This window comes from Bos mutus, chromosome 18 (assembly GCF_027580195.1).
Source record: "Bos mutus isolate GX-2022 chromosome 18, NWIPB_WYAK_1.1, whole genome shotgun sequence".
NCBI classification, from domain to species: domain Eukaryota; kingdom Metazoa; phylum Chordata; class Mammalia; order Artiodactyla; family Bovidae; genus Bos; species Bos mutus.
The window spans coordinates 9,944,124-9,967,037 of NC_091634.1; the positions used below are offsets into that span (position 1 = coordinate 9,944,124).

The 22,914-nt window shown below is 52.1% G+C and overlaps 1 protein-coding gene and 1 non-coding gene across 3 annotated transcripts in view; one reads left to right on the forward strand and one right to left on the reverse strand.

The window, feature by feature from the left end:
* Positions 1 to 1,639: 1,639 nt before the first annotated feature.
* Positions 1,640 to 22,914, reverse strand: part of MARK4 (microtubule affinity regulating kinase 4) — a 30,469-nt gene continuing 9,194 nt past the window's right edge. The window contains exons 5-18 of one of the 2 annotated variants that reach the window (XM_070387533.1): positions 22,692 to 22,757; positions 22,487 to 22,557; positions 21,349 to 21,405; positions 18,531 to 18,767; positions 15,109 to 15,228; positions 14,552 to 14,651; positions 13,170 to 13,279; positions 12,903 to 13,062; positions 10,108 to 10,325; positions 7,727 to 7,830; positions 5,274 to 5,552; positions 5,039 to 5,118; positions 4,040 to 4,084; positions 2,433 to 2,635 (exon numbers count right to left, since the gene is read on the reverse strand). In XM_070387533.1, the coding sequence (XP_070243634.1) occupies positions 2,571 to 2,635; positions 4,040 to 4,084; positions 5,039 to 5,118; positions 5,274 to 5,552; positions 7,727 to 7,830; positions 10,108 to 10,325; positions 12,903 to 13,062; positions 13,170 to 13,279; positions 14,552 to 14,651; positions 15,109 to 15,228; positions 18,531 to 18,767; positions 21,349 to 21,405; positions 22,487 to 22,557; positions 22,692 to 22,757 (1,712 nt within the window). In that variant the 3' untranslated portion in view covers positions 2,433 to 2,570. Of the gene's footprint in view, positions 2,636 to 4,039; positions 4,085 to 5,038; positions 5,119 to 5,273; positions 5,553 to 7,726; positions 7,831 to 10,107; positions 10,326 to 12,902; positions 13,063 to 13,169; positions 13,280 to 14,551; positions 14,652 to 15,108; positions 15,229 to 18,530; positions 18,768 to 21,348; positions 21,406 to 22,486; positions 22,558 to 22,691; positions 22,758 to 22,914 lie in introns of both variants that reach the window. The other variant, XM_070387532.1, reaches the window with a different exon arrangement.
* LOC138991896 (U6 spliceosomal RNA) lies at positions 11,087 to 11,193 on the forward strand. Its single transcript, XR_011467791.1, has one exon. It is a non-coding gene; the product is annotated as a U6 spliceosomal RNA (small nuclear RNA).

Here is a 22,914-nt window from a genome sequence, read left to right on the forward strand (position 1 = left end):
AGGGCAGTTTCCCTTTCTGCACTCCCCCAACCCGCCTCACTGACTCCAGAATCATCACCAAGGACACGGCTGCCTCCTCCCCTGGACTGTGAACCCTAAGAGGGCAGAGGTGGGGTTGTCTTGGCCACCACTGTGTCCCCAGCCTAGGGCTGGGAACCAGGGAAGAACTCAGGAATTGAGGTTTTTGTGACAGGGTTGGTTCCCCTGCCTCACCTTTTTTTCTACCCTTCCAACTACAAGCACCTTTTGGCAGTCCTGTTACGGCCTAACTCATGATAGGATTATGATTCTGCCTCAGACCCTGAATTTTTCAACACTGACCACCTTTTTTTTTTTTTTTCTTGAGCCAGCCACTCTTAATTTTTAGCCCCCTTCAGTTCTCGTTTGACTTTCCTGTCCGATGAAGAATACAACAGTTGACCCTACCATGACAACTGCCTCACAGGCAAGTGAGACAGTTTAACTAAGCTTCTTTCCTGCAAGCAACCCTCCGTGGCTCCCAGTGCCCTTGGATAAAAGCCCAGACTGCACGCTTAGGCCCACAAGGCTCTGGTGAAGTGCCTGCCCTCCTGCGCTGGACAGCCCTTTTCTGCTTACATCTATCATGCTTCTACTTCCCTTATCGTGACACCTTTTCTTTGAGGAACCCCTCTAAGTCCAGCTCTAGGTACAGGCCACTCCAGAGTCACAGTGACTGGTTTGGGGTGATCACATGACTTATCCGGGCCAATGAGAGCCTGTCTTGGGACTTTTGCTTGAAGTTGGCAATGAGGAACTCTGCTATAGCCCCTAAACGGGAAGGATAAAAGCTTGGACTGCTGGTGTCACCGTTGACACCAGGCACCTATTGGATGAAACTACTAGAATGAAACTTACACTGAAAAAAGCAGAGATGAGCCAGCCTGTGGCCTGAATCCAGCTGTACCTAGTCAGGCACCCCTGGCCTATGAAATGAGCAAATACCTTTTTGCTTAAATGTAGATGGATTGTTAGTCCTAATACAGCATTCCTCTTGCTAATTTTCCACCCAGCCCCCAACACAGCAGCCATACTGAAATTACCCACAGTTCTCTGAGCTATACCATGCATTCCCACTTCCAGGCTTCTGCCCAGGGGATGCCCAATACCTGGCCAACTCCTACTCATCCTTCAGAGCCCAACTCCAGCAGCAGTTCTTCTGGAGTGCCTTCCCCAAACCCTCTCACTTTCTCTTCTAGCCCAACCCCCTCCAAAAGCAATGGTTTCTCTAGTGTCTATCAGAACCCATGTCCCCCCATAGACAGGGGCTCCCTGCATCTCCGTTTCCAGCACTGGGCCTGGATGGAGTAGGCACCGGTCAATGACTGTTTATTGAATAAATGTACTACTGGAGTAAGAAGTGGCTTAGAGTCCAGTATATCATGTGGGTGGGTATGTGAGTGGATGAACAGGGGTCCGATATAGGAACTGGGGCCTTGTGGATGAGGCCGAGTCCCTTCCTGCCCTCTTCCACAATCACCCTTGACCCCACACCCCCACTGCTCCCATTCTGCAGATGAGAAAATCGAGGCTCAGAAAGGAGAAACCACTGGCCCAAAGTCACACACCTCTTCATCTCACTTGCAGGTGAGGGCAGGGAAGGAAAACCCCAGGGTCAGCGTGGGGGAGGGGGGACTCTCCTAAGTTTATTGGGCATCAGGCTGCAGGTGAGGGGGCCGACAGGAGGAGGGTGGGGGGTGTAATAACTTAAAAACCAGAGGTGAGAGTGGCAGCTCCTCCAGAGATCTCTGCAGAAGGGAGGGTGTGAGGGTATTTACAAGGATTTGTACAAAGTGCCCCGCGCCAGCCTGGGGCAGGAAGGGGGGATTCGAGCAGGAGGGGTGAGGGAGGGGAAGGAATTTGCCTCTCTGACCCCCACTCCCGGCCCCCCCACACCCCAAATTCTTCAGTCTTTAGGCTCAGCAACTCTTCTTGTCCCTGCCCAAGGCCTAATTCTTGAGCTGTCGGGGAATGGAAGTTTCCTCAGTTTCCTTTTCTGCCCCGCTCTGCCCCCAAAGTCTCCTCAGGTGTCCCATGGCAGGGTGAGGGCGGACCGGGTGGGCTAGGGGCTCCAGGAAGGTGCCAGCTCCCCCCTGCGAAGCCCCTTCACTCTTCTCTCCTGCTCAGCGGCCCCGGAGAACACAGAGGGGACAACCTCTGCCCCCAAATCCATTTCAGGGAAACTGAGGTGATGACAAAGGGAGAATCCCCTCCTTGACCCCCTTTCTCTGTCGAAGTGAAGGGGGCGAGGAAAAGGAGAGGACTCGGGGCCGTGGCGGCTCAGAGCTCGAGGTCGTTGGAGATGCGGGTGACGAGGGTGCGGAAGGCCAGGGCAGTGCCCGCCACGCGGCGGAAGAGAACTCCCCGCAGGCCCGGCCGGGGCAGCTGGCAGACCTCCACTTCGAAGTGGGACAGGGGCTCGGGCCCGCCCGCACCCCCGTGCAGGCAGGCCAGCAGGAACGGCTGTGGCTGGCGGCAGCGGCAGCGGGCGGCCGCGGTGGCCTGGCGCAGAGCTGCCATCAGGGCCTCGGGCGGGCGCGAGCTGGTCAGTTTCACACTCCAGGGGAATCGGAGCAACCGGGGGGCGGTTTCCGTTTGATCCCAAGGTAGATGGCAACTGAGGTGGGAAGATATGACGGGTTAGAGATGGGAGAGAAGATGAAGGTAACCCGCAGTTCCCACATTGGGACAGGCTTTCCTATACGTCTTCTCAAAACCTCTTTTACTCCAGGGGACGGTCTTTCCGCTGTACAAACAGCTGTCTACCTGGAAACGATATTTCCCAGCTTCCCCTGCAGCCAGGTGTGGTCTTGTCTCCAAATGCCTGGACGTGCGTGGAAGTGACCGTCTAACTCCGTATCACCTCTTGCAAAGGAAACTGTGTGCCCTGGACTCTCTTGCCCCACCTCCTGTGAGGCTGCAGCACGAGCTAGCGTGGACTGTGAAGATGACAGGGCTCTAGGGGTGAGGATGTAGGGGCCCTGGGTACCCGAAGGACCTCACATAACAGAGTGACCCTGCCAGCCTGGCCTGGACACACGGTTTGTGTGAGGCAGAAACTTATTCCTGTTTGTATTTTGGGGTCTCTTCCCTATAGCAGCTCAATTTGTTTCCTAACATGTCCTTCTTCTGGTAATAATCATTTTTCCGTTGGAGAACCAATTCTCACTCTAGACTAGGGATTTCTCATACCTAGGAGCAGTACTGCCTTCCAACGGATATTAGTAAATTTCTGAGGGCTTTTTGATTGTCAAAACGTCTTGGGAAGGGAGCGCTGCCTCCATTTATCATGGTGGAGGGATGGTTCAAGAATGATACACATTCTGAAGTGTGTGAAAGGGCCCTGCCTAACAAAGAAATGTGTCTCCTAAAACACCAAGAGTGTTCTCCTTGAGAAGCATTGCAGATCTAGTCTTTCTGGTTTAGGTGGGGCAGACTCACCTCTCAGCTCCAAGGGTGAACACGTGACTCACTTCCAGGCAAAGAGAGCATTCTACATCTCTCCCCACACTCTGATTGGTTCAAAGATGAGCATGTGACTAAGTCTGACCAATCAGAGTACTCCACCCTTCTGGTCACAAGCATTGGTTTAGGGATGGACATGTGACCCAACTCCAGCCAATGAGATTAGGTCCTGGGACTGTTGGCCCTGCTGGGGAGGCTCCCTATTTTCACTGAGGTTTCTATACTGGCCCAGGGTTCTCGGCAACCATTGTGCCTCACTGGATGACAGGGGAAAGGTGGTGTGGTGTCAACAGGGGGAGGAGTGGGTTATAGATGGGAGAGGCTGAAGTTAAAGATGGTCAAGGGATGATGCTCAGGGATGGAGTTGGACATGAGAGGAAATCAATGCGGGGGTGCACAAGAGTAAGTGGCAGAGAAGAGGGGGTCATAGAAGCATTTCAGGAAACTGGCCTTGGAGGATGAGGCTCGGGCCCCGACCAGGGGTCTGGCAGGGGTGGTAAGGAGAGGTACTTACACAAGAGGGGTCTGAGGCAAAAGGGGGGGCACAGACACTCACCTTGTGACCTCAGGTCCCCCGATTCTCTCAGGTTCGTCTGTGACCCTACAGGAAGAGTGGGGGGATGAGTGTCTAATTTGGACATAAAGGGGCCCCCCCTCCCTCAATCCACTGCCTCCAGGACTCGGGTAGTCCTTGCCTCAGCCCTGGTTCCTCCCTGAGGGCTGGAGCTGGGCTGGGAGTCAGGATTTGATCTCCCTCTCCATACCCAGAAAGGGAGCCCATTCGGAAATGGTTAGTGCAGGTTGGAGGAAAGATACTGAAGAATTTGGAGGACAAAAGAGAGGCAGGGTGGGTAGAGACACACCTACATATAGGAGACAGACAGACACACAAACCCCTCCTTCAGCCTGTGCTCAAGTGACACCTCTGTAGCGAGGCCCGCTCCATTTAAACTGTGCCCTTCCTTCCCATATCCTGACAGGCACATCACCTCCACCCCCCTACCCCCATTCGTGGCTCTGTTTTTTTCCTTAGTACTTGCCACCACCTGATAGTCTATATACTTTATTTATTGTTTACTGTCTGGGTCCCCTAGTAGAATGCCCTGGGCAGGGATTTTATCCCTCTCGTTCACTTTACTCTGGGCTCACGATGGTGTGAAGCACACAGTAGACACTCAAAGAATAAAAATGATAGAAAACATGAAGTATTTTCCGGGGCAACATTCAAAGCCCAGTCCATGTATCACCTCACTTAGTCTGCACAACAACCCTGTGAGGAAGATACTGTTATTACTATCCCCATTTTAGGGGAAAGGAAAGTGCGGCCAAGAGAGGTTGAATCATTTGCTTAAAGTCTCTCAGAAGAGCTCAGGGTCTGAACCCTGAGTCTGGCTCCAGACTGAGGGTTTATTATTATCTGAGTAAATGAACGACCAGAGCCCACATACAGACCCCCTACCCAACTCACAGCGCCCCCTCCCGCCAGGCCCGCAAACGGGTCAGACATGCAGACAGGGAGGCAGAACCAGTGAGAGCAGAGGTGGAGGGGACTTACTGATTTTGGATCCCTGGGGCAGAGAGGCGCCTGAAACGCAGCGGTTAGAGTTCTGCCGTTTAGAGGGATCGAGGGTAACCCTGTAGTGTGAGGAGGGAGGTGAAGAGTGATGGAGGAAGAGGAGGAGAAGGAGACGGAGATATCGGGGTACAGGAGGCAGAGTAGAGCAGAAGACAGGTTAGGGCCCATCAGCCCCCCATCCCTCTCCCTGTCCCACATGTCCCGTGGGGCTCACCTTCGGGTCAGTTTGGAGGTCAGCTTGGTGAAGAGGTTGGTGGTGGGGCGGGGCCGCCCAGTGGGCAGGGGCGTGGCTTCGTGGGCTAGTGTGGGGGAGGCGGGGGGCCCATTCTGCACGCCCCCACCTCCCCCGCCCCCTGCCCGCCTGTCTCGGACCTGGCCACCGTGGAAGGTGCTGCGGATGGTGGAGCCGCGTGCCAGGCGGCTCCGCTCCCCTGATGGGGGAGCCAGGCTGTGACTGGAGGGAGAGGCGGGGGGCACCCGTGGGGTACCCGAGCTGTGAGCAGAGAGGTACAAGTTAGGGTGGAGCTTTGAGGCAGGCCAGAGTCCTCAGTCCCTCTGATTCCTCACTGGTCTGTCCTGAGATCAGAAACCTTTGCCAAGCTGGAACTCAGAGACAGGGCTGCGGTGCAGAGCTGTGTGGGTTGTGCCCTGTACACCCTTAGCATTATTTGACTGACTCTTCTCACCTCCTAAATCATTCTTCCTTCAAACCATCCTTTCTTCAAGGTCTGTCCCCTCCAAACCATCCCCTGTCCCAACTCTCCTCTCTCCAAACTTGGCAATTGAATAGATTCATATATACTTTTAAATGAATCCCCTGCTATTTGCCATCCAAACCTCAGGAACCCCATCAATTGTGCAAACACTTTGCTATCTGAACTTTCATTATTCAAACGTGGGAGAGGAATAGATGTGAACATCAAGGAAACTTACATTCATTATGAAAATTTTCAACAGGTAATAATAAAAAGGAAGGAACCCTCTCTCTAATTCTCAAGATTCTGTGTAGGCAGGGGTGGCTCTATTATCCTAGGACCTTCTTCAGGCCCTCTGACCCTCCCAGTCCTCACAGCAGAAGCCAGACCTCCAATTAATATCCTTCTAGGGACCCCAAATCTCAAAGAGGGAGTCCTAATTGGCAGATACCATTACCTCTCACCCAGAATCCATACACAACGTTTTACTCTTAGTAACCAAACCCCTAAGAGTATAAACATTGCACATGGCCACCCAGCCAAAGACTACATGTCCCAGCTTCCTTTGCAGCTAGGTATGGTCATATGACCATGTTCTGGCCAATAGGATGTAAGCAGAAGTGATTTGGCCCATTTCTGGGTCATGTCTTTGAATAGAAAAGCAGTTTGCACTCCACTGTCTTTCCACCCTTTTTGCTGGTTGGGAAATGGTGGCAACTGGTGCAGTGGCCTCAGATCTAGAGCTGCAGTCTCATGTTAAGAGTGGTCCTGAATCCTTGGAGGACCCTGCCTCCTACTTCTGGATCACAGAGGACTAAACCTCCACCTCATCTCCTGTGCCTTATGATCTCTTCACTCCTGAATCTATAACCTAACTATATGCTATCGCTTGGCCAGGACTTGGAGGCCATATATTATAGTGATTAACAGTACAGATTCTGGAGTCAGTCTGGAATCCTTGCTCCTTGACTTACCAGCTGTGTGGCTTTGGACAAGTTACTTAACCTATCTGTGCCTCATTCCCTCAGCTGTAAAATGGAGACACCAGGATGGATCTCATAGAATTGTTAGGGGCATTCAACCAGCTAACATGCACAGGCCCAGCCTACAGCTACTGCTTGATAAATGTTGGCTATTATTATTTTTATTTAATAACCCCCAAATAAGTTCTGACTCATCGAATGCCTACTATGACTCAGACCTTGTGTGAGGTAACAGGACACACCTGATCTCCACCAGATCCCTCTAATGGGATTGGAGGCAGAGAACATCAGCTCCATCTCAAACAGGAGGAAACGGAGGCTCAGACACCTGCTGATGGTCATCTTGCTCGTGGAGTGCAAAGGCGAGATTTGGAACTCAGAGCTGAATCACCGCTTCCAAACACTACCCCCTGCCCTCACCAGAGTGATACCTACATCCCTGTATTGGGTGTTTCCCAGAGTGCACCTGGGAGTCACGCCCTCTAATCCTGATGGGTGGGAGTGTCATGATCCTGAAGCCCACCCCACTCTGGGACTTGAACTGTGATGTGAACCAATTCATTCCTTTTGTATGCTCCAGCCAGCCTGCACTAGTTTACCTCACTTGCCAGCTGAAGGAGCCTGAACCAACTCAGGCAAGTAAGTTTGAAATCCCGCCAACTAGAGGATGTTGAAGCTGTGACATTCTAGGGCTTCTCTCCAACTCTAAAAATGGATCATTCAAAAAAAATGAACTCAGGTTCCCCAGGCTCGTGGGCAGAGAGTGGGGCAGACTGCTTTGCTGGTGCTGATGACTAATTAAGGGGGGAGGATTTTTCAGGGGGGTCTGGGACCGGGAGGACATGGGAAGATTCTGCCAAAGGAACGGCAGACATGCAGACTCCCCCGTCCCCACACCATCCCTCCCCACAACGTCTAACATCTTAGATCAGGGGGCACTGCTCACTACACCCCATCTCTCCTTCCCCGTTGCTGCCCTCCCTTCATACCTGTTTTCTTTGCCATTTGGCAACAAGGATGGGCGCTCAGCCCCCGGGCGTTCTGTGCAAACGTAGGTGTTTCTGCGGGTCATCATGCTGGGAGGGAGGTTGTTCTGTAGGAGACAAAGCCAGGAGGAGAGTGAGGGGGCAAAGGGACCCTCCTTAATCCCTTTTACCCTCTCTGGCCTACCTCATTAGGAACGAGGCAGGGGCCTGTGTGTGAACCAAGAGTGAGTAGGTGATGGTATACTTTGGCTAAAGACATGAAAGGTCAATGGGTCATGCCAGCAATGCAGGCTGAGAGTCATGGGGGGCCTTGGAGCTGGGAGGAGAGAAGGTCACGGAAAGTTCCCAGGGGGCAGCCTTGCCCACCTCCAGCCATGTCAAGCTTTTAAAAACATACTTATTCAGGCCACATTGAGAGGCATATGGCATCTCAGTTCCCGGACCAGGGATTGAACCCAGGCCCCCTGTGTGGGAAGGCGGAGTGATGACTGCTGGACTGCCAGGGAAGTCGCATCTCTCCTCCTAAAGGCCTTCGCACAGGCTGTTTCTTCTGCTTGGGTCTTCCTCCTACCTTTCCCTCTGACTCACTCCTAGGGATCTCTCAGGTGTCAGGTCAACATATCCCCACCCTGGGCCCTGGCTGAGTCAGCTACCTTCTTTGCGCTCCCAGCTACAGCCTTGTATTGTATTGGCCACATTGCTTTGTACTGACCACCTCTGTTCATACATACATCTCCACCCTGCACTGCACTGAGCTGAGGACAGGAATAGCGTATCAGGATTTTGTTGCCTCATAAAATGTGCTGGAAAGTGATCCCTTTTTCCTCTGGAAGTCTGCCTAAGATAGGTATTATTTCTTCTTTCGATGTTTGGAAGACTTCCACCAGTTTAGAGCCATCTGGGTCTGGAGTTTTCTTTATGGGAAAGTGTTGAGACTGCTCCGGTTTTCTATTTCTTCTCGGGTCAGTTTTGGTGTGTTTCTAAAAGACATTTGTCCATTTTGTCTAAACTGTCAAATTTACTGGCATAAAGTAGTTCCTAATATTATCTTTCTTTCTATGTCACAATGAAGCTCTCCTTTTCACTTCTGATACTGGTGACTTTTGCTTGCTATCTTCTTTCTTTTTAAAAATTGAAGTACAGTTGATTTACAATGTTGTGTTTTTTTCTTAATTAGTCTTGCTAGGGGTCCACTGACTTTATTATTCCAAAGAATCAGCTTTTGGCTTGTTGACTTTCTCTCGTGTACATCTGTTTTCTCCTGTATTGATTTCTTCCCTTTATTATTTCCTTTCTTCTATTTTTTGGGGGGAGGGGGTAATTTGCTGCCCTTTTTTAGTGTCTTAAAAGTGTGGATGTATTTCAACAATAACAAGAGCTTTCATTCATTGAGTGCTTCCTGAGCCAGGCACTGTGTGAGGATGGCACAAGATCCTCCTGACAACCCAAGCTCTTTGGTAAGCTCATTTCACAGGGTGGCACAGTGAAGCTCAGAGAGGGGAAGTCACCTGCTCGAGGGGACACAGCTCATCAATGTAATTCAAACGCTGGTCTGTGCAGCTTCTGCATCTGGACCACCTTCCTATAACTTGCTTCCACCTCTGTCTCCTGATGTTGAGGATGTTTTGGTTCCCTCAGCTTGTATTATAGCATTCTAGGGAGCTGCAGAAGCCAGAAAGCCAAATGCTGCGTTCCCCAGAAACTCTTCAGCAGCCCAGGTTCTGGGTATGAATGGGATCTGGCAACCTCTGCTCTTGTGGAGATCTGGAAGGTGGAAATGGGGTGGCAGCCACCTTCCTGCCCCCTCTGACATTTGCTCACACAGGCAAGACTGGAATGAGGGTCTCTGCTTCAGCAGGGCACCAGTGCCGCTTCTCCAGACCTCTGGGCAGCAAGAGGCTCTTCTGGTGGAGGATGACGTTTCTGAGACTTGCATCGTAGCCCTGACTGTATGTTCTTGAACTGAGCAGAGCTCGAGGGGGCCTCAAAGGCGGGAGCTCCCTTGGTGGGTCAGTTCTGCCGTGGTAATATGCCTTTCCTGTAGGTCTGGTCCAATGCCTGCTCCTCCAGCCCTTCCTACAATTGTGTAAGCACCACAGCTAATTCTCCATATTAAATCCTTCAAGTTGAAAGCACAGGGAATTTCTTTTTGACACTGAATCCTAACTTATACACTAGAATTGAGTACGAGCTCAGGCAGAGAGCGCACTCATGTGTGTTGAATGAATGACTAAATGGATACAACAGAACCCTGTGCGGTGGTCTGCGGAACAGGAGAGATGGGAAATGACGGAGTGTGGGAAATGTCACCCAGGTGACACTGACAGGCTGGGCCACAGGCGGGGCAGCCAGGGTGCCATCCCCCCCAGCACCCCCCAACTCACAGGGGTGCTCGTGCTGTCCTTCCGCCGCTCTGGGATCTCTGCCTTGTTGGGGTTGTGGGCGCTGCTGACCATGGGGCTGGAGGGGGGCAGCCCTCGGCTCCCGCTCCCCGCAGCGCTGCAGCTCGCCTTCCGGCCGGGCAGGCGCTCCTCCTTCAGCTCCGCCTCCCCCGTGCTGGTTGGGCTGCGCTTGGGGTGCAGGGGTGCGGGGGATGGGCCACCTAGGAGAGGGAGGGGACAGTTTTGTGCTGGCGTCAGCAGAAAAAGCAAAAATCTGCTCTGGGTGATCCTGAGAACCTCAGAATTCCTCGCACAGGCTACTCTGACATCTAAGTGACACGGGTTCACGGACTCAGACGCTCCACATAAATGACACAATGCTTGTGCAGGTTATTCACTGAATCCTACTCCTTGTTCTTTTTTTCAGGCCAAAAGATTGGGAACAGCCTCAACACCCCTGAATAACTGAATAAGTCAAGATATCGCCACCCAATGGAATACAGTGCAACTATAAACAATGTTCCCATACAGAAAGATCTTTAAGACAGACTGTGAGGTAGAAAGGGCAAGGCTAGGTATGAGGTCTACAGTGGGCTCCCATGTGTAAAAATGAGGAGGAAGTACGCACCTATCTATATCTATTTATCTGGACTTGTTTATAATGCATGTTGCCCAAAGACTATCACTTCTATTAAAAGGGAGAATATCTTTATGGTATATTAATATATTAATATTGCATTTATACATCTTTATGCATTTTCATATCTTTCTCATTCTTTTCATGTCTCTATCTTTATATATTTATATATGAATAAAACTTCTCCAAAAGAGCTCATATGAAACTGGTAACCGTGGCTGTTTCCAAATGGGACTGGGGGCTGGGAGAGACGTGTAGGACAAAGATGTTTTTACTGTCTACGCTTTCTGCACTATCGAGTTTTGAAGGATGTGACTATTAATTTCAAAAACAAAACAAATTTGGGTGCTCGCTTCAGCAGCACATATACTAAAATTGGAATGATACAGAGAAGATTAGCATGGCCCCTGCGCAAGGATGATACGCAAATTCGTGAAGCGTTCTATATTTAAAAAAAAAAAAAAAACAAATCTGGTCCCTTAGAACCTCTTCGAAATTTACGGTTTTAGAACCCAGGGGTTAAGGGTGTTCTAGAACTTCAGAGAGTCGGAACTTCTGTGTGTTAAAATTCAGAAAACTTAATGCTCGAAAGCCCCGGAAGCATCGCAAGCTCTACAGTGACACACACGGGCTCCCATCGACACCTTTCATCCCGTGAACCCCGGAACCCAGAAGCTCTCCATGTGGAGTATTTTTAAAGGTTAACATGTTCTAATCATAGATTGATGGAATCACAAGCTTCTCAGGGTCTTTCTGGGCCAATCTCACTATTGTACAGGTGGGGAAAAGGAAACCCAGGGAAGGGGAATGGCTTGACCATCCAGGATACTTCCTGCTCAAGACTAAGCTTCCCTGACTTCCCTCTTCCTGTACTAGTGCCTGTCCCAGGGTAAGGAACTTCACCCCCAGGAGAAGCAGGGATGCAAAAACTATAGAAAGTTGGAAATCACCTTGGCAGTTATTTAACTATTAAACACAGAGTTACCATATGACCCAGCGATTCCACCCTTAGGCACACACCCAAGAGAAATGAAAACAAAGACCCACACAGAGAATTACTCACAATAGCCAAAGGTGAACACTCAAATGACCCCCCACTGGTGATGCATAAACAAAATATGGTATATCCATGTGATGGAATATTATTTGGCAATAAAAAAGTGGAGTATTGGTACATGCTATGATATGGATGAATCTTGAAAACATGCTTAGTGAAAGAAGGCAGTCACAAAAGGCCATGGATTGTATGATTCTAATTATAAGAAAGGTCCAGAATAGGGCAATCTATAGAGACAGTAGATTAGTAGTTGTCAGGGTTGGGGGGCTGGGGTGGATGGGAGGTTCAAAGTAGATGGCTAAGGATTGTAGAGTCTCTTTTAGAACACTGACCATGTTCTAAAGCTGACTGTGGTGAAAGATGCACAAATCTGTGAACGTACTAATGCCACTTAATTGTGTATTTTAAATTGGTGAACTGCATAGTATGTGAATTATTTCTCAATAAAGCTGTTAAAAAATATTGTGAAGATGATTAAGATGAGGGTAGAGGTAGAGACCTCTTGCCAAGTTCCCATGTCTCATTTATGGTGGCAGTGGTCGTGGATCTATTTTCTGCAGGAAATGAGATATCTGTTAGTTGAAGAATGTAGGATGCAAGCAGGTGTCTCCCCAGCCCCTTCCCAGTAGTAAGTCTGGAAGAGAGGCAAGAGGGCAGGCTTTCAGCAGCCTTTTTGTACAATGTGTCCTCCTGTGTCCCAGTCAAGTGGATTAATCCTGACTGGACCCTGATTATCAAGTGGATCAAAGAGATTTCAGCTACTATTGAGCTGGCCTCTAAAACTGAGTTGTAAGAAGTTAAGAGACTGGGGAAAAGGTAAGGCAGGATATGAAAAAAAGAAAGGAAGAACCAGATGAACAAAGAAGAAGCAAGGCAGAGTGTCTGTTCTAGGGCTGGCTGCTTTTCCAGTTTCTAATCCCTTCCCGAGCCTGGCTGCCTCCACATTCCATACAATGTCCCTGCACCTTTATATGATGTTTCTCCCTTTGTTGCAGTTGGTTCGAGCCGGTTTCTGCTGCTTGCCAGCCAGAGAACCCTGACATAATGCAGGTCTGGGGCCCTGGGGCCAGGGATGGCATGTGCAAGTGTTGGGGCAATACTCACAGAAGTCGCTATGCCTGCGCTGGCGGTGGTAGGTGGAGGAGGAACTCCGTTGCCCTTTGCTGTGGCTGGTGCCTTTGCTGGAGCTTGTTCCGTTGGTGGTGTCGCTGGGCGCCCGCACCCGTGCCAGGGCCAGCCCCGGGGCACCCCGGTCCCCACCCTCCTGCAGGAAGATGACAGATGAGGAACCTCAGCCCCTTCCCCTCTGTCCCAGAGGTCTCCCTCCACCCCGGGTATCGCGCATCCCGAATGTCCCTGATGCCTTCTGACCTCAGTCTTCCTGCCCAGCAGGAGGTAGGTGGCGGTCACTTCGTTGTACTTCTGGCTGGTCAAGGCCTCTTTGATTTCTTCCCGCGTGTAGCCCATACCCACCATCACCTCTGGGAGAGGGGGATGGAGAGGAGATTCAGTCTCCCCAGATCCTTCCCTTCCACTCTTTTCTGCATCACACAGTAATGCCTGCACTTTGGCCTGTCCAGTAATCATTCCCCCTTCTGCCAGCAGCACCCTCATTTTCCTTGGAAGAATACTTCTTCTCTGCTCAGATGCCCCAGCTGACTCCTGCCTGCTCCAAAGCCCAGGGGCAGGCATATTACTCAGGTCTGACCAATCAGAGTGTTCCATCCCCAAGGCCACACTGACTGCTTCAGGGGTAGCCAATGGGTCCCACCCTACAGCTTCCATTGGAAATGAAGAAAGTGGCTTCTCTTCCTGCTGAGGTGTCCAGGCCATGGACACCTGGACCACATGCTGTGGTCACTTTGCTCCTGCAGGGAGAGCTGCCTGGGAAAGAAGTCACCACTGAGAAGATTCCTAACAACTGTCTCTGAGCACCTGGATCCAGCTGTGCCTGAAAGCTGACATATCATGGCCTTTCCAGTTATGTGAATGAAATAACATCACTATTAGGTTAAACTACATGAAATTGCTCATGTTAATTTCTGAGCTATGAAAATGGTGATTTCATATGGATCAACCAATTGTTATTTTCTGGCTGAAGCCAGAATGGCTTGGGTTTTCTGTTACTTGCAACTGTGAAGTCCTGATTAATACAGCCAGATCTGATGGTGGCTTCAGTTTCATCAGCTTCAGAGTGAGGGTTTACTAGATGGTTCCTAAGGGGCTCTTCCAGGGCTAATGCTTTAGGGCCAAATGTTCGAGGGCTCTGGGCTGAAGGGATTGGGACTGAAGGGGTAGTGAGTGAGGCATGTGCCAAGGTGGGAGTTTTTCTCAAGCATGCAGATTATTGATGGCTTTGTCCAAACTCTTCTGGAAGTCACCTGTGAGTTCTTGTGTGTTAATAGTCAAAGCTTAGACAACAGCACTTATCACATGTCTATTATGACACAAAAGCACTTGTTTCATGCCCAATGTAAATGCTTTATATAAACTCATTCATTTATAACAAACCTATAGGACAGGTTCTATGATTATCTCATTTTATAAACAAGGAAACAGAAGCACAGAGAGGGGAAGCCACTGGCCCAGGGTCACACAGCTACAAAGTAGCAGGGCAGGGACCAGAGCCCAGACTTCTCTGCTCTCCCCAGGTGCCTTGCAAACTTCTCTGACGCACTAACCAAAGAGGTAGGTGCTGGGAAGTTCCCACTCCCGGGTCTGTGGCCCACAGCCCTGCTTTCCCCGACCCTCACCTATTCGCTTGGTGTCCCCGAAGTCCTCCTCGGGCTCTGTGTATGGCTTCAACTCCTCACCCTCATAGCCGATGTTGATCCATTTGTCTTTCATGATTTGCTGCAGGAATTGGGAACAGGACATGGAAGGGGAAAGAGAGAGATGTCAGAAGACACTGGGATAAAGACATAGCTCCCAAATGGGGCTCCTGCTCTGCCTTGCCCCCCACCTCCAAGGCCCAACACCCCAGAATCAAGGCCATCCTGAGAGCTAGCACCTCCTCTCCCAACCCCCAGCCCCCATCTGGAGCCTGCCGAAGCCACCCTTCCTCCTCCGTATCATCTGGGCCCCCAGCACCCTGTAATCATCCTAGGAGCTCATTAGCTAATTACTGGCATGTCGGGGAGTAGGCGAGGCTGTTGGGGGGCAGGGGCGGTGGCGTCAGGATGAGTCTAGGATACTTTCCCTGGGCTGCCCATCTCCCCTCAACTTTCAGTGGTGGATTGGACAGGGAGAGGAACCGTGTCAGGCAAGAGGGCTTCAGTGGAAGGGGTGTGGGGCTGGGGACTGAGCTCACCTCGAGAGTACAGCGTTTAGCTGGGTTCAGCACCAAAAATCTCCGCAGGATGCTCTCACAGTCTGTTGACATGTAGAAAGGGACCCGGTACTTCCCTCTGAGGACTCGCTCCCGCAGCTCCTGGGGGGACGGGGGTTACTGGGGGAGAGGTCCACCCCACCTCCCCAACCATCTCTCTCTCACACACACACACACACTTTCTCTTCTTCTTTCTCAATCCCCCGACAGAAGTGACAGGGCCTCTAAGTCCTAGCCCTGACGTGATGGGAAAAACCCCACCACTTTCTCTCAACCTCGGTTCCCATCTGTAAAATGGGAACACTGTTACAGATGCAGAAGTTTTCAAACAGGTTTTTTTTTTTTTTTTTTTTTAAAGCAATATAACTTTTCACTTTGAGGAAATCTTAGAGTGTGTGAGTTCTGTGAGCCAGATAAGAGGGGAGGTGGGCCAGTGAGTTGGCCTCGGGGGCCTTAGTTTTCATATTTGTAAACAGGGACCATAGCACCCACTTTCCAGGGCAGGAGTGAGTTTAGAGAAGTGAATGCCTAGTACAAGTCAGGCCCAGAGCAGGTGCTTTTTAAATACTAGGTTTGGGGAACTTCTCCCGTTAAGAAGCTGCTTTCCAATGCAAGAGATACAGGTTTAATCCCTGGTCTGGGAAACTAAGATCCCACGTGTCACGGGCCAACTAATCCCACTTGTCGTGACTAGAAAGCCTGTGCGCTGGAACAACTGAGCCGCATTGTCCAGAGTCTGCTCTGCAATAAGAGAAGCCCGTGTGCCACAAGGAAGACCCGGCACGGGCAAAACTGAAAACAAAAGGAGAGACCAAGTTTACAAAAGGGGACGAGAGAGGGGCATCCTGCCCGCGCCCCCCACCTGTCTTTCCAAAAAGCTATGAGGCCCTGGCAGTCTCCAAGAATGAACACTGATTTACATGCTGATTTTTTTTTTAGGGCTTTTTAGGAAGGCCCTGCCAAGGCTACAAAAGAAAAAAATAAATTCCATGCTCCATGGCATGGCAGACCAGTGGAGGCCCCTACCATCCTGAACAAAGAACTGAGAGAGAGAGAAAATGGAGTGGGAGGTGAAGGGAGAAAGGGGTGTCTCTGGCTGGAGCCCTGTGCCAGGGCCTGGGCTGGGAGTTCCCTCCGGGTGCCTTCTCCTAACAGGGCGCGATGAGGCCTAGGCCTGGGGAGCCTCCTACACTGCACATTATCACAGCCCAGAGGGTTGTGAATATTTCATAGTGATAAGTGTTGCTTTCAGAGCCCTCATCATGAGCCAGCTGCGTTCTAAGCACTTCACACATATGACATCTATGCTCACAAGAATGCTGTGGAGCAGGGTCATGACGCCCATTTTCCAGATGAGGAAACTGAGGCCCAGAGAGGTTAAGTCACTTGCTCTGGGTTTGTGCAGCCAGAAAGTGGCAGGGCCAGGGTTCAAAGCCAGGCAATCAGGCCCTGGAACCTGTGCTGTGCAACCACTGCTCCACACTGCCTCTGTCGTGTGATGCTGCGAAGTAATCAAAGGGACATTGACCCCTCCACCAGGGCAGCTCCCAGGGGTGACACTCTGGCCTGATGCCAAGTCCTGGTGAAGGGCCTCACACACCCAGCCTGGCTGTAAGTGTCCCCACAAGGAGAGGTTCAGAAAGACTTGTTCAAGGTCACTCAGCAAGGAAATGACAGAGCAGAGATGGCTCCCAGCCACACAGCCAGCAAGGCCTGGGGTGCCTGGTGGGGAAAACAGGGCAGCATCAAGTGACAAGAACCTGGGACGGGTGAGACCCCGGCCTGGCCCTTTGGGAAGATCTCCTGATTTCACGCTTGGGGCTCAGGAAGATTGTTATCTGATCTCATCAAGTCCTCACATCGCTGCTATGAGGCTGGTACTTTAGGGTCCTCACTGAACAGAGGGGGAGACTGAGGCTCAAAGGGGCTGGCTGACTGGCTGACGCCATGGTGACAAGGGGCCCCTCCAACTTATCACTCAGGGCTTTGCTGTCCTGTCCTTGGCAATGACGTCCCCGATCCCCTGACTGCTCCTCTCGGCCACTTTGAGCAGGCCTGAGCACTCCTGCCAGAATTTTGGAATTCCCACCCGAAATGCACCACCTGGATCCAATCAGGAGGAAACATTGGGCAACCCAGGCCGAGGGAGGCTCTTTCTCCAAGATGACTGGCCTGAACTCATCACTGCCGGCCGCGGAAGACAAAGAACCGCCCAGGAGCTGTTCCAGATGAAAGGAGACTAAAGAGACAGGACAACCGAATGCAATGAGGGTGCCCGAGGGGACGCTGGGACAGGAGAAGAAAATAGCTGCCAAGGATATTCTTGGGATGACTGATGAAACCCAAGCACGGGCCGTGGGTTAGAGCTGGGGACTGCATCAGCGCTGGATTTCCTGAGCGTGATCGTGGACGGAAAATGCCCCACCTCAGGGGATCCCGGCTATACACAACCTTCAGAGGGGGAAGGGATGTGGTGTCTACAACTGACTCCCGTATGTTCCATCAGGAACCGCGATGGCAGTGAGAACACGGGCATATGCAGACACATACATGCAGCACACGTGGCCACGGGCTGGCAATCAGAGCATCTCCCGAAAAGGACTCTGTCCTCTGTTCTAGTCTGACAACTTCTCTGTTGATCAGCATGTTTCAGAATTAAAAATTCAAAGGGAGAAAAAAAAAGAAACAACCCAACACTACAACTCACCCCACGCTTCCCACCCCCTTCTATAGAACTGGCCAGCATCTAATGTGCTATATATTTTGCTTATTATTTTATTTTCTGCCTGGCTCTGTTGCAAGAATGTCAGCATGAGACAAGGATTTTTTTTTTTTTTAAGTGCACCATTCAATGGTTTTTTAGTATATTCACTGAGCTATTGCAGTTATCACTCAAATCCATTTTAGAACATTTTCATTACCCCCAGGAGAAACCCTGTCATCCAACTCCCCCCGCCTCCCTCGTCTTAGGCAACCACTGATCTGCTCTTGGTCTCTGTGATTGCCTGTTCTGGACACTTCATAGGCATGGAATCTACCACGGGGGGCCTTTAGTGACTGGCTTCTCCCACTTGGCCTGTTTTCAGGGATCACCCGGGGAGCAGCATGTCTCCTTTGTTTACCCCATGTCTGCAAAACTTAAAATAGAGCCCGACTCGTGGACAGTAAACAATAACTATATACGGAGTGGATGGGTGAGTGAGCGGGGTTTGAATCCAAGCTTGCCAGCTGCGAGCCCATGCCCGAACCCCGACGTTGTCCTGCCTGACCCCCATCTTGCCTTGAGAACTCAGCCCCGCCCCTCCGGGCCTCTGTAGGGGAGGGCTCTGGGGGATGGGGACTGTGAAGGCCAGAGACACCCTCCCCAGGGGAGTCAGAGCCCCCGTGCCAGCCTCGCCCAGCACCTTGAGGTTGTGCCCGTCGAAGGGCAGGGAGCCGCTGACGAGCGTGTACAGGATGACGCCGAGGCTCCAGATGTCCACTTCCGGCCCGTCGTACTTCTTGCCCTGGAACAGCTCCGGGGCGGCGTATGGGGGGCTCCCGCAGAATGTGTCCAGCTTCGAGCCCAGCGTGAACTCGTTGCTGAAGCCAAAGTCGGCAATCTTGATGTTGGCCTCGGCGTCCAGCAGGAGGTTCTCGGCCTGCCAGGCAAGGAGAGGGCAGAGGGCGGATGTGTGCGGCGCCAGAGCCAGCCAACCTGGGGCGGTCGCGGCCTCGTCCCTTCTTCCCGTGTGACCTCGGGCAGTGACTTTACTTCTCTGGGTCTAGTTTCCTCATCCATATGACAGCGATAATCAGGGTCCCCACCTCACAGGGACGTGTGAGAATTAAGTGAGTCAAACCGTGCAAAAGGCCTCAGACAATGTTACATGCCCGGTAAGTGCTATGTAATGTGCTTCTCTGGTGGGTCAGCAGTAAAGAACCCGCCTGCCAAGGCAGGAGACGTGGGTTCCATCTCTGGTCCGGGAAGATCCCCTGGAGAAGGAAATGGCACCTTGCTACAGCATTCTTGGCTGGGAAATCCCCTGGACAGAGGAGTCTGGCGGGTTACAGTCCATGGGGTCTCAAAGAGTCAGACCCGACTGAGCGACTAAATAACAAGCACTATATAATTAATATTAGCTCTTATTCTTCCACGTAGCCTGCAGGGCTGAAGGTCCTCAGGCACTCCCCTGCCCATCTCTGAGTCTCAGTTCACCCAGCAGAAAAAAAATGAGGATGGACTGCTCAACACTTATAAAAATGAAAATCATTTCATATAAAACTTACTATGCACCTACTATGCACCGGGCTTTTAGACTATCCTTTCTAAAAGTAGCTACATAATGCGGGGCTAAAGTACAGATTCTGGAAGCACCCTAGCTTTGAATCCCAGCTCTACCACCCACTCGCTGTGTGAGTTCAGGTGGATTACCAGCCCTCTCTGTCCCTCAGTTTCTGGTGTGTAAACTGAAGGTCATTATAGCACCAGCCTCACAGGCGGTTTTGGGGTTCACTGAAAAGTGCTCATCGCAGCACATGGGACAGAGTCAGCACTCAATAAATACTCTACATGCTATGTATAGGCTTTTGTCTATTTTTGGTGCCAGGGGTTTGTGTATTTGCCATTTCATAGGCGAGAAAACAAGAGGCTCAGGGAGGCCACGTCACGCCTCCCTGAGAGCATGAAAGTAGCAGAGCTGGAACCCAGAAGAGGCCTGCCGTCTCCACAGCCCGAGTGTGGAAGAAGCCTCCTGCACCCCTCTTCCTCTCGTGTGTTGACTACACCTGACGCACAAAAAACCTACCCTTCAGAATGCTGCTGGCGCCCGACCCCTGCCAACCTCCGCCTTTCCCCAACTCAGCGTGCAGGGCTTCCTCCTGGTCTCCCTCCCTCCTGGTGGTACATTTCGGTACCACCCTTCCGCACCTCTGACCTGAGAAAGGGACAGAACCCGTACAGATATACACCAAACCTCCATCTAGGGGCACCTCCATCTTGCTCAGGGGTGACACTCCCCGTTGTGGCATCGGAGGCTCCAGAGTTCAGCCCCACCCTCCCATCTGGGTTGCTCCTCCTCGGCGGTCCCCTGGGTGCACTAACCGGATCCCCAAGTCCCCTTTTAGCCACTTCCAGGACCCTCCACCAGGGGGCGCGCCTCCCCTAGGCTGTTGGCAATGGCTCGCTCACACCCCTGCAGGGCACTCTCACGCCTCTGAGGAGCTTCCTCAGCGGGCTGTGTGGGGATTAGGGCAGCACAGAGACAGTGTTTCGAACTTCTACAGCAGTTTGACAGAATTTTCTGTTTGTTTTTTTTTTTTACTCTTATAATAATCATCTTAAAATCAGGCTTGCATTTTATTTTTTCTTCTATTTTTTTGGTCTCACTGGGATCTTAGTTCCCTGACCAAGGATCGAACCTGTGCCCCCTGCGGTGGAAGCGTGGAGTTCTAACCACTGGACCACCACAGACGTTCCTTGGGCTTGTACTTTATACATCTCTTTTTCCTTTAATTTTTATTACACTTTACCCCAAGCCCCTGTCCACAACGGCTTGGGAGCTGAAACCACTCAAACAAACCCAGTATTCTGTGCTGGAAACCTTGAGAAGCAGTTCCTTAAGTACTTAGCCCAGGGCCTAGGACACAGTGGGTGCTCAAGAAATCACCATCAGGACAACGGACGACCTGATTCGGACCAGACACACATTTCCTGAGAAAGGAGGTTCTCTTGGGTGGGAGGTGTGCAGCAGGGGCCCTGGGACACAGAGCCCAGCCCAGTGGTGCGGCGGAGCAGGGCAGGCCCTGCTGAGTCTCCCGTCCCCACCAGGTGCTCGCTGTCCCTCTCGAGTTCAAAGATGCCTGTGACTCTGATACCCTGGAGGCTGTGGGACTCTGGGGCTCTAGGATCTCAATTCTCGAAGCTTCCTGAATGTTCTAAAGTCTCTGAAGACTGAGAGTGATGTTCCGTACCATGTGCGTCCCAGCAACCTTGCCCGGGACGCGGGTGACTGCCCGAGGCTGTTCGGGGACACTGTTTCTTTCCCCTGTGTTCACGCCTCCTGCCCCCGCCCCCACCTGCTCCCCGCTTTGGCTGGCCTTGTTTTTGCCACAGAAGCCTGGGGACAAGTCAAGGGGTTCTGGATGCAGCGGGAGAGCATGAGTAGGCAAGGGAGATGCGGTGGAGGGTGCGGGGTGTCGGGGGACTGCAGCGGGCGTCTGCGGGCTGAGCCGGGGGCTCACCTTCAGGTCCCTGTGGACAATGTTTTTCTGGTGACAGTAGTGCACAGCCGATACGATCTGCAGGGGACGGGAGAAGAGGGGAGCTTGGTTACTTGTGGCCCCCTAAGCTCTCAGGCTCCTTCAGAGACCCCATGAACCTACCCACAACTGAGCTCTGGCCTCCAGGCCTCCACAAGCACAGGCCGTGATGCTGGGTCCCCACCGAGTCCTAACTCTGCCCGCTCCCTACCCAGTCACAGCAGGAAATGAAGACGGCGCTGCCCCAACACACGCCTCCACGCAGAGGAGGAGCCGCCCTCCTGGCAGGGGCATGTTGAGAAACACACACGAGAGCATCATACACCCAAACACAGACAGGCAGCCCCAGCACACCGGGGCTTAAGCCCTGCGCACCCAGCATAGCTGTGTTCAGCAGCTGGACAGTGCCGGATCAACATTCTTGCTCAGGTCTCTTCACCCTCCAAACCCTCTTACATACCCGGGCATCCTCACTGCCACGCACCTGTACATCCACACACACCTTATCCACCTGGACATCCTGACGCCATACACACTCTGGCCCATCAACCTATATGCCCACCCTTGGGCTCCCTCGCACCTGCTTATATACCCGAGCATCCTCACTGCCACAGAGCTGAAACTACACGCCCTCTTACCCACACGCCTGGGCACCCATATATATTGTGCCCTCTTACCCACAAACTTAAACCCACACTTGGGGTTCCCTCACCCACACACCCCAGCTACCATTTCCACTTTTACCCAAAGAGCTACACACCTATATCCCTGGACACCCACACTCCTTTACTTACGCATCTCAGCACCCTGGTACCTGTGTGCCCTCTTAGGCACACTCCTATATACTGGGCGCACCTTCACACTCACACACCGGACACTGGCCTACCTGGGCACCTTCAGGCTTGGTCCTCTCACCGAGCCAGCTAGGTAGCTGCACCCCTGCATCTGAATAGCCTCACATCTGGCCCTCTGCATGCCCATGGCCACCCAACTGTCCACCCTCACCCCCACCCTGACTTAAGCCACGCCCCAGGCCCTGCAACAGCCCAGACTCACAATCAGACCCTCATTCCTGGAGACTGGCCGCCCCTCCCAGCCCCGCCCCAGCCATGACCCTGACCTGTCGGAACTTGGCTCGAGCCTCCTTCTCCTTCATGCGGCCGTGCGACACGAGGTAGTCAAACACTTCTCCTGCAGGGCAGAGGCCAGTGGGTCAGGCGGGGCATGGTGGGGGGTGGCGGCGCAGAGAGCAGGGCAGGGAGGGGAGGGGCGGGGCATGGTGGCGGGGCAGCAGGAGAGCAGGGCGGGGAGGGGAGGGGCCTCACCAGCACTTGCATATTCCATCACCAGGTACAGTGTCTTCTCTGTCTCAATCACCTCGAAGAGCTTCACTGCAGTGGCCAGGGGGTGGTGGTAGAGGGGTTAGGCGAGAAGAGACCCCTCAGCCTCCACCTGCACTCAGTAACTGCACATGTGCTGACCACGACACCCCTTACTCAAGAACAGTCAATGGCTCCCTACTGATGGCAAGATTTTTCCAAACTCCCT